The 11,006-nt window shown below is 38.3% G+C and overlaps 1 protein-coding gene across 1 annotated transcript; it reads right to left on the reverse strand.

Annotated features, from left to right (window-relative positions):
- Positions 1–200: 200 nt before the first annotated feature.
- On the reverse strand, positions 201–5,000 carry LOC105036971 (3-hydroxy-3-methylglutaryl-coenzyme A reductase 3). Its single transcript, XM_073246162.1, is given in 5 exon segments — positions 201–902; positions 1,846–2,012; positions 2,015–2,191; positions 2,860–3,041; positions 3,943–5,000. Coding segments are annotated over 5 exon segments (1,716 nt in total). The 5' UTR covers positions 4,890–5,000; the 3' UTR covers positions 201–659.
- Positions 5,001–11,006: the final 6,006 nt, after the last annotated feature.

The following is an 11,006-nucleotide window of genomic DNA, read 5'->3' on the forward strand; positions in this document are numbered from 1 at the left end:
GCCACGACCACCACATGTACAAGACACCTGTGACTAATGTGTCTGTTCATCACTAGAAATTTCAAACAATGAAAAACTTTCTTCACGAAAAAGTGACAATTCAGAAAAAATGGTGAAATTAGAAAATCTACCTGCCACATAATAACATACCATGCTCTACGAGGTATGAGTTCTAAGAAGTAAAAAGAATGTAACAAATGGCACATCAATGATAAAAATATTAATTAATTTAACCCCCACAATCAGAAGACACCAGACAACACATGTAACACGACAGATTCCTGCAAGGCTATACAGAGTACAACAGAAAGAGACAGCAAAGTTTTTGCTGCATTCAGATGCCGACTTGCCATGGGTAAGGACAGGACAAATCGATCACATGGATGCTGAATTGCCGAGAGCATCAAGGGATATCACACAAGTCCTCTGCCTCAAAGTTGGCAAGGACAATCTCGTATGCCTGCCAAGAAAACTTCGCTACCAAAGTCTTACAGGTTACAAAGAGTAAAACCCACATATAACGGAGGAAAGGAACATTATTACTACTAAACTGGGTTTTTACCTTCTGGCTTGCTGATGGGCTGGCTACTTTGTTTTCCCAATCTCCCTTATTTATCCCTTTTTTTTCTTAATGAGATATCTATACACGAGGATTTCCATCAGAAGGCAGACTTGGAGATATCTTTGCTGGATCTGTTGTACTTCATATGGCTCTTCACAAGCTGCCCAGCTGCGAGAGCTGACATGAGGGAAAGCTCTCCTGCCAGCACCGCACCAGCTACAATGGAGGCCAGAAGCCTAGCATTGGCTCCTGGGGATTCCTTACTCGCACCCTTCACACCGAGTAGGTCCAAACAGGCTGCCTGAGAGGCCAGCTGGGTCCCACCTCCAACTGTGCCCACCTTCATGCAAACAAAAATCATAACATCTTTAAGCATCCATAAGACATGAAGCAGATTTGAAACATTAACAAAACATCAATTTTATCTGTTTTCTAATGACTCAGGAGGCAATTTGTCATTTGAAGAAATGGCATCAGAGCAACCACCATTCAAGAGATGAAAGATTTTGTTTCATCCATGAAAAGGACAACTAGTCCTGGCCACATATAGTGACCGTTGCATGATGCAGTTTAATAAATTAATAATACAGATCTTGATTAGATTTATAGGCTAACTGTTAGAATCAAAGTAGAGATCCAAATTTGACAAAATCTATGTTCCTCACTGAATGGCTAAGGGAAGAAGCAGATGGTGCTCTCAGATAATTCAGCCTAAAACCTGTTAGCTTTGGAGTACCCTAGCTGATTGGGGAAAGAGATATAATGGAAAAAAACAACTACGTCCACAGAATAAATTACAGCAGATACTGCAGAGTTTTAGGTTTCATCTATATCATGCTGCCTCATGACCCACCACACCAAGCTCAGGTATATACATAAAGCATCAGAATAGTAGTACTTATCAGCAACTCATCTAATCTTTTATTTTTCTGTTCGGGAGAACATAAATAAAAAAGCTTCTAGAAACATACATACACACATACACATGCACATACACGCAGAGAGAGAGAGAGAGAGAGAGAGAGAGAGAGAGAGACCAACAATTAGAAGAAACTAAGCAACATAAGTTAAGCGAAGAATAGATGGAATTAAATTCTCCTGCAGCGCAAAATACAGCGTTTGTGAAAATTGAAAAAACAAGAAATCCAAAGAAATCTTGTGACGCCCAAAGCACAACATGCTTTATAAGGAAAACATTTCCATGCTAAAATATAGTAAAAATTCATTAAAGTGTCATCTTAAGGATATGAAATGTCTCAATGATTAAAGGAAATCAAAATTACCTCAATGGATGGCATAGTCACAGAGATGTGGAGATCCTTCCCATCATTCACAGCCTCCATCATGGTGATGCAGTGTGAGCTCTCAACATTCTGTGCTGGATCTTGGCCAGTGGCAATGAAGATGGCAGTCACGATGTTGCTGGCATGAGCATTGAACCCCCCCATGGCCCAGCCACAGCTGACCCAGCAAGGTTCTTAAGCATGTTGAGCTCCACAAGCGCTGGTACGGTGGTCTTGAGTACCTTCTTCACAACCTCCTCTTTGATGGTTGCCTCACAAACAACTGATTTGCCTCTCCCCTCAATCCAATTTACAGCAGCTGGCTTCTTGTCTGAACAGAAATTACCTGACCATGGCAAAAGACAAAGTTCAATTAAATGGTGGGACAATATGGGCGATTTCAACAATGACAAGGATGACTTCTCTACAGTGGTGATAAAAATCTTTTTTCTGGCATTTCATGAATTAATTCTACTGATTATTATTGGCATAGGAATGATTGTCTCAGCTGAAATGTTAATTAAACCACATGGATGACACTGAATTGAGATCTCATGAAATGGATGGAGCTAACACAATCTGCATCACCAATAAATGAAACATAAATTTTGAGATTTACATCTCAATCCAACTGTAGCGAGCCAACCAAATGCCCGTTCATTAGAAGGCAAGATCATATTTCCAGTTGCCACTGATATAATGCAATAAAATGATAGAGAGGATATAACGAGAAGTGGGAAATGGAAACATGGCATCAAATAGACATTTAACCATATTCACTTTAAAGCAAATAAAATCCACACATAAATTGTATTCTATAAATAGCAACCAAAAATTTACAATTAAAAAGCCGAGGTCTCAAGCATCAGAACTGTTGATTAAGATTCATCCTTGAAATAATGACATGAGCAGTTTTCTAATCCAATCTTCAGCCTAGAAGACCAAATTAAAATTGTGCAAGAACAGAGTAGGCAGGCAAATTAGTTCGAATTTGTGGCGGAGAATGAATCTAACCAGAGATACTGATCACGTCCATGTCTGGGAAATCATTTTGCAGATAGTCCAGCACATTTTGCACGCCTTTGGAGACCATGTTCATCCCCATCGCATCTCCAGTGCTGCTGCTGAATCTCATGTAGAGATTCTTTCCCGCAAGCGAGCATTGGATTCCTTGGAGCCTAGCAAATCTGCTGGACCTGCCGATCATGAGGGAAGAAAAGGAAAAGACAAAAATTAACCTCTGGAATATGTTGATGATAAAGATAGGCAAAAACATACCACAAAAAAAAAAAAGGAAAATAAAAAGAAAAGATCAACACTCCTCTGTTCATTTTTTGGAACAAATCCAAAAAAGAACCAAATAGAACATCTAGATTTTCACATCTGCCACAGAACTGATCTCCACTTAACGATTGAACAGTTAAAACAATCAACTATTCACTATTGCCAAAAATAGGGTGAGAGATCATCCGCTTCTCAAGACCAGAATAAGAGCAGCGGTGGCGTCTTGGAATATATCTTTAAAACCCTTTTTTGGGTGATAATATCTTTAAATGCTTTAAAGTGAAGGTTAACATCAGAACCGAACAACAGAATAATACGAATATATAAAAAGAAAGCATTATGAGATTACAAAAAACGAACTTTCTTAAGCAGCCTGATACTATGAGCAAAAAGAAGAAAACCTTGTTTTCGATGAGAAGCAACCCAAGAAAACACACACAAAAAAAAAAAAGGAAGTCTCAAACGAGCCCATCATCGAACACATCACCGACAATTTTAAAAACGAGATGAAAGCATTGCTACAATCAGAAGAAAAGACCTCCAACACCGAAGCCAACTTCAATAGACCGCCAAGAATTTACAAAAGGTTTAAAAAAAAAAAAAAGACAAACAAACAAAGAAGCAAAATTCAATTTTTGCCTTTAAAAAGAAGAAAATTTGGAAAATAACACCAGCAACGTAACCATTTCAACCAACACAAAACCCTCGGACAAAAGCAGGGGAAAAAAGGGACGAAGTTAGATCTTTAGCCTCCAACAACAAGAGGAAAGAGAAAAAGAAAATAAGGAAAAGGGAGAAAGGAAACACCAATACCTATTGAACACAACGGCAAGCATTTCGAAATTGTCGGGATCTTCTAAGAAGAACTTGAGCTCGGCGGCCCTTCTGGCAGTCGCAAATCTCACGGCCGGCGCTCTCGTCATCGCATCCCTCAGCACCAAGCTCGACCCCCCTCCAGACTCCGCGATGGCTTTGCATCCCCGGTTGGTGCTCGCCACCAGGCACCCCTCGGTGGTGGCCATGGGCAAGAAGTACTCCCTCCCGTCGAGCAGCAGTGGGCCGGCGACCCCCACCGGCAGCTGAACGTACCCAACCGGCATCTCACAGCACTGCCCCAGGATCGACGCGTAGTCGAATCCGTCGAGAGGAAGCCCGTCCATGGCCCTCCCAGTGGTCCGCCTCAGCGCCTCCCGACGGATCCCGGCGGCCCTCCGGCAGTCCCCGAGCTTCGATTCCAGGGAGTAGGATGGCACCTTACCGGCGATCACGGCGCGGACGATCTCCTCGTCGTCGTCATTAGAAAGGACCTGCATTTTCTCCGGGGCGTCGCCGGTGGAGAGGAGGGAGCAAGGGGCGGCGGGAGCGGGAGCAGGAGCAGGGGCGGCGAGCAGGAAGTCGTCGCCGTCGTCGTCGTCATGGGAGGAGATGAAGGACTGGACGTAGGCGATGCCGAAGAAGGAGATGAGGTAGATGAGGGAGGCGACGAGGCCGACGATGGCCGAGAGCTCAGAGAGAGTGAGGACGTGGAGCGCGGTGGAGCGGATCTTCTCGCGCCACCGGCACATGAGGAAGTAGATGGAGACCATGAAGAGGGCGGAGAAGAGCAGGTTGGTATAGCGGATGGGGAGGGGAAGTGCGTCGGACGCCTGGAAGGCGGCGCCGCCGGGAGGGGCAGCGGACGCAGGGGGAGGGGTGGCGGGCTTCCCCACCGCTGGCGAGGGGCGAGGCGGCTTCGGAGGAAGTCTCCGGCGTAGGTCCATCGTGGGACGGGGGGAGGGTCGATGGGTGGTGGGGAGAGAGGGATGATGGAGATAGACCGGAGACCGTTTCGTCCTTCGAAGGCGGAGGATTGTGAAGGGGAAGCGCTCATTTATAGCGGCCGAATTCCGGATGCGCTCACCCTTCGGTTGTTTTGCGTATAAAACAGAGCGTAAACTCTTTTCTTCGAGTTTTTAGCTACGTTTGGGTAGCCATTAAGAGAGTATTTTTCTTATTTTTTAATTTTTAAAAATTAAAAATTTAAAAATAATATTTGAAGAGTAAAAAATAAAAATAAAAAATATTAAGGGTATGTTTGGTTATTTTTTAAAAAATATTTTTTATATTTTTTTATTTTTATTATTGAGTAAAAATAAAAAATAAAAAATATGTTGGGTAACTATATTATTATAAAATAAAAAGGAACTTTTTAGGATAGTAAGTGAAGAGCTCGATGAGGGAGAAGAGTTCGAGAAGAGAGGGAGAAGGGGTAGAAAAGTAAAGAGCTCGACGAAGAAAAAAAGATTCAGATTTTTTACTTTTTGATTTGACGTTTTAAACGTAAGAAAATAAAAAAAATAAAAAAATAAATTTTAAAAAATAAAAAAAAATTATTTTATATATAAAATAATTATTTTAATTATTTTAATTTTAATTTTTTATTTTTTTATGATGTTATCAAATATTAATTTTTATTTTTTATTTTTTAAAAATTAAAAAATAAAAAATATATTTTTTAATAGCTAACCGAACACATCCTAAAATAATTACTTTATATGCAAAGTAAAAATTTTTACTTTTTAAAATTTATTTTTTTATTTTTTTTTATTTCTTTATATCTAAAACATCAAATCAAAAAATAAAGAGTCGAACTCTTCTTCCTCGTTGAGTTCTTCATCTCTCCATCCTCTTCTCTCTTCCTCTTCGAATCTTTCTTCCTCGTCGAGTTCTTCATGTACCATCTCCAAACTTTACTTTTTATTCTATAGTAACGTAATTATCAAACATATTTTTTTATTTTTATTTAATAATAAAAATAAAAAAAATAAAAAATATTTTAAAAAAAATTAAAAATCAAAAAGTGTAACGAAACGCATCCTTAATATTTTCAGATTTCTGAGTTTACCTGATTAATAAGTTTGATGGTGGGAGTGTTGGAAATTTTTATTTAAAAAAAAAACCTTTAAACATATATGTGTTCCCTACTCCCTCGTTAAGTTGAAAAGCTTTAAAATACCTTTTTAGCCTCACAGGACATAAAGGGGATGACCGTCCCATCCTACTTTAGTTCCTACGCGGAAAAAGGGTCCAGACGCAACTCTGAAATGCATTTGTGCGTGAAAGGAAGAAGGGAGATAAAAAAGAGATTGAAAAAAAAAAAGAAGAAGAAGAAGAAGAAGAAGGAAGGCAGGAAATAAGCAAAGGGAGGGATAAAAAAATGGATAAAAGAAGAGATGAGAGTTAGAAAGATTAGGAACGAAGAAGAAAAGAAGAAAGAAAATAAAAATAAAAGAAAAAAAAAAGAAAAAGGAGAAAGAAAGAGAACATGTGGAGAAATTAATGCATTTACATGCGTCAAATGCAAGTGAATCGCTCGAAGCATATGTACGATGGATAGCATGCAATCGAGAATTGGTGAAATACAAGGGATAGCATGGGTTGTCATTTTGATGCGGTCTGATTGCACATGATGCATACAATACGGAGGCATACATATGGGACTTTTGATTGAGACTATCATCAAGACAAGATGAGATACTGGGATTACACTCCAATCCCATGAGATGTAAAACTTTGCTCTACTTTCATACAAATCCAATACTGGAAAGCCCAAGTCATGGAAGTTTAGCTACTCACCACTTTTGTGTGCTCAACTCAGTGTAGCATGCCATGCCCAACGCATAATGCATACGCTTGTTACCATGTCTCTTTTCAAAACAGCTCAGTCAGCTAAATAAAGTATATAAATAGATTTGGATTTAGGGCCTAGAACACAACACAAAAATGCTTCTCTCGTTTTGTTTTCTCTACATTCTTTTTCTCCGTTATATTTCTCTTTGGATCTAGTTTCTCAATGATTGTGCTCATTAGAGGAAGATTAGGTTGAGTTGGATTATTGTAGATTGGGGATGAGTAACTATAGATCCACACGTGCAGGGCGAGTCACGTTTGAAGGCAAAGTTAATCACATGCATCAATCCAAATGAATTTATTTATTAATCTAATTTTTCAAAAATTTGTTATAGCATAACAAGTTTTAGGTGCTATTTCCACTAATAGGGAGTATGCCTTCACGGTCTTTGTTGATTTTTTGGGTAAATCACTCCTTCCCATTCTTTTTAAAGAAAACTTTTAAAGGCCAGTTTATTGGAGAATAAAAGATTTACTCAAAAATTTATATTTTTTTGAATAAGCATTTTTCAATCAACGTTCAGATAGAAAAATAATTTATCTATATAATATATTATATATTCTTTTATGCATCAAAAAATGGCTTCAAAATCTATTATTTATATGTTTTATATTACTACTTTTCTAGGTAAGTTGCTAAGATTTATCCATATTTTTTATAATATCTATTATTATATAAATATTATTATATATTATATTATATTATCATATATTATATTTATAATAAAATAATAGAACATAATCAGAATATATTATAATAAAAATATTAGATATTATATTAAAATATTATAATATATAATATAATATGATATGATATATTATAATAATAATTTATTATAATAATGCATTATATTTTATATATTATAATAAAATGAGCATTTATTACATTGGAATAATAATATAATATAATATAATAATATTATACTAGATTACATGATGTTATAATATAATATATTATATTAATAATATAATACATTGTTATAATAATATATGATATTATAATAATAACATATTATTATATGATAAAAACTATATATTAAATTGTGTTGTATTATATTGTATTGTATTATATTATAGGGTTAAGGATATTTTTGAAATAAAATAAAAGTTTATTTTTTTGTTTGATAGAAAAATAACTTATCCATTTTTTATGTGGGTAAAATTTTTTCTTCATTTTATGAATAAAGTTTATATATAGAAAAATAACTTGTATGAGAACATTGGCAAGTTGGTTAATAGGTGCAACTGTCCGGTGATATTAACCCAAGCATAGGCCGAAAACGTCAAAGTTGAAAGGATCTTTAAAAGAATCTCAAAAATTGACAGGGTTTCACTATAACTTTCTCAAGATAATTAGCAGCATAAATACTCTTTTCTCCTTTAATTATTACACATTATCTTTTAGTGATCAAATGTGGGTCGTGTTGGATCAGATCTAGGTCCACCGGGCACCAACCCGACCCAAATCACGAAATCAAATCTCCCCCTCGGTTTTAAAATCAGAGATTCTTGAACAAAAATGATGGAGTTTGTCCGCGTTTTATGCGATGGCAGTTGATCAAAACTGTGATGCAATGAGTTTTGATTTAAGACGCATACTCAGACCCATGGGTTTGGATGCACTGTTTTGGATTTTGGGATAAATTGGTGGGCTACTGGCACTGGATTGAGGTTATCAGCATAAGTTGCTACTGGATTTGCAGTGTGGTGGGTGCCTTTCTCATGACATGAAACGGCAGGGTTCGGAATTCCTTCCACTTCTCAGTCTAGGAGGGAGAGCGTGGACAGAAGAAGGGTGGTCATTACTTGGGTTTGTTTGGCTTCAATGGTGGTAAGTGGATAGAATGGATTGGGTATGTCATGGAGAAGAGGAATGCAATTGTTTTTGGCCAAAACAAAGAACCGAGTAGATAAACATGGCTAAGTGAGGAAGAAGCGAATTTGGCCGTTCCCTGCTTGTTTTTTTGGAGGAAATTAAGCCTTGAGCCTTTGGACAGTGCATTTGCGAGAATGAAAATGAATAATTTATCTTGTATAAATCTTTCCTATTTCTATAACAACAAAAGTGGATGAAATATATATATATATATTCTTGCAAGCATCCGACAGATGGCATGTCACTTTGTGTTTCAACATATACATAAAGTTTACGTATGTCTTCATGCTTGAAACATGATGAGAAGATATATTTAAAATGCAGTGGAACAGACCTCTAGATTCAAAGCTTCTTTTATATATTTACCAAAAAAAAAAAAAAGCTTCTTTTATGTAGATATCTAGTTGAAGCTATATATAAGAACATTATGATCTTTGATAAAATTAAATGATAAAACAGAAGTATCGTCCAGGGGTGACCCATTGGATGATGGTGGTGAGAGGATGTTGGAGAGACTGCCAACGAAGAGTTAGGCATGTCTGCGTGCATGGACTCAATTTTTGTGCTCGCTTATATCTCTCCATTATGCCTGTTGCCGGTTATCTTCAACAGAGTAGCCACATCTGAGTATTATGCGGCGAGTGGCCGAAAAAAAAAAATCTGCTCATCGGAGGTAGGGCATAGTTGAGAGAGAGAGAGAGGGTCATAGATGAGAGTGTGAGCCTAAGATCTGTTGAATAAAAAACTGACCGACGGTCGGATCAGCAGAGGTCAGGCGGAGAGAGCAGCCAATGACATCCGAAGGTGGCGGCAAGATCTGCAAAAAAAATTATGACCGGAAGTTATTCCGACGAAGACCCTCCGATGCTCAAATCAGTTTCAGACTCAACAGATAGAGGAGTTTAAGAGACAGAGTTTTGGCTCTGTGTTTTTAGGCTCACTTATCTGGAGGGTCCCTACTTACCTCTATTTATAGGAGGGTGAAAGGATGGGCAGTCATATCGGCTGTGTCCCATCGTACGGAGCCATGCCGAGTGTCAGACGGTGGGCGTGCCTTTCATTCGACATGCAGATGACCATGGCGGCGATCTCTGCCGTGCGTGTGGCATAATTAATGAAGTCGTATTCTCCCATTATGGCGCACTGCCAACTATCCAAGGTATGACTTCTGGGTGACGTGACTTGATGTGGCCTGATGGGATGGCGTGGTAGCTGCACCTGATGTCGGAATACCACATCTGTGTCAGAACATTGGCCGATTGAGCCCGAAGGATGGCACGACTAAGTCATCATTGTCGGTAGGATGCTGAGGAAGTAATCGGTTATGCGTCGAATGTCAGGTTTCTTTGTAGACGGTGTCGGGCCAAGTCGGCTCGATACCGATATGGTCGAGTCGGCCACCCTCAGGCATTTGGGGGACGTCGATTCTAGTCGATGGAGAGCTAGTCGAAAGAAGACTCGCTGATCCGAGTCGAGTCAGTAGCTTAGTCGGTTGAGGATCGAGAAAGAGGTCCAGTTGGTTAAGTGACGAAGATGCACCCCAACAATGCCTAAATTAAACAAAACTTGATTGGTGAAGTTTGAGCTATTTCAAGCACGATGATAATGTGAAGACTATCATTTGGCAGTCGCAATCTTAATTGTGTTAAGATTTATTTTTTTTTGGGGTAATCAATTGTGTTGAGATTTAAAAATAGAATAGGAAGTGTGAGTTCTCAGACCTGTATGTCATTGGCTCAGATGTTAGAATTATGCTGCTCGAGGACAATACCTCACAATTACTCTAATTAAGTTTGCGGTTCAGATCCTCTAAGGTGCACTATTTGCACCTTTTGAGGGTAGTGTTATGTTGGATTTATGCCAAATCCTATACGGCTAACTGATATGGCTCTCTCATTCCGTTATCCGACACAACATCCTCTTCCTCTCCACCCATCTACAGTGAGCTGACTCCATCTTTATCAAGAGAAACTTGTGCGGAGCTCTTCCATTCCATTACCCTTGCCACTACCCTTTATTTCTCTCCCATTTTTCTAGCAGAGTTGGTCTGGAGAATAGGTTTTAGTTATAGAGAAGTTAAAGTTGTTTCTCCAACATTTAATGTCTTGTTATTTTTTATTTTAATTACCTTTCTTTTCTTTTTCTTTTTCATTTTTTGCTGGTGAGGAAAAATATAGATGATAACTAGCTAGTTGATAGAGTGCTATGGGTTTTTTTTATTATTATCATTTTTTTATTTTTTTTATTTTATGATTACTCTACTTTATTTGTCTCCGTCAGTCGCTTATTCTGCCCCTGATTTGCTGCAAATCCAAAATAGCACTACCCTCCA

This window comes from Elaeis guineensis, chromosome 1, assembly GCF_000442705.2.
Source record: "Elaeis guineensis isolate ETL-2024a chromosome 1, EG11, whole genome shotgun sequence".
NCBI classification, from domain to species: Eukaryota; Viridiplantae; Streptophyta; class Magnoliopsida; order Arecales; family Arecaceae; genus Elaeis; species Elaeis guineensis.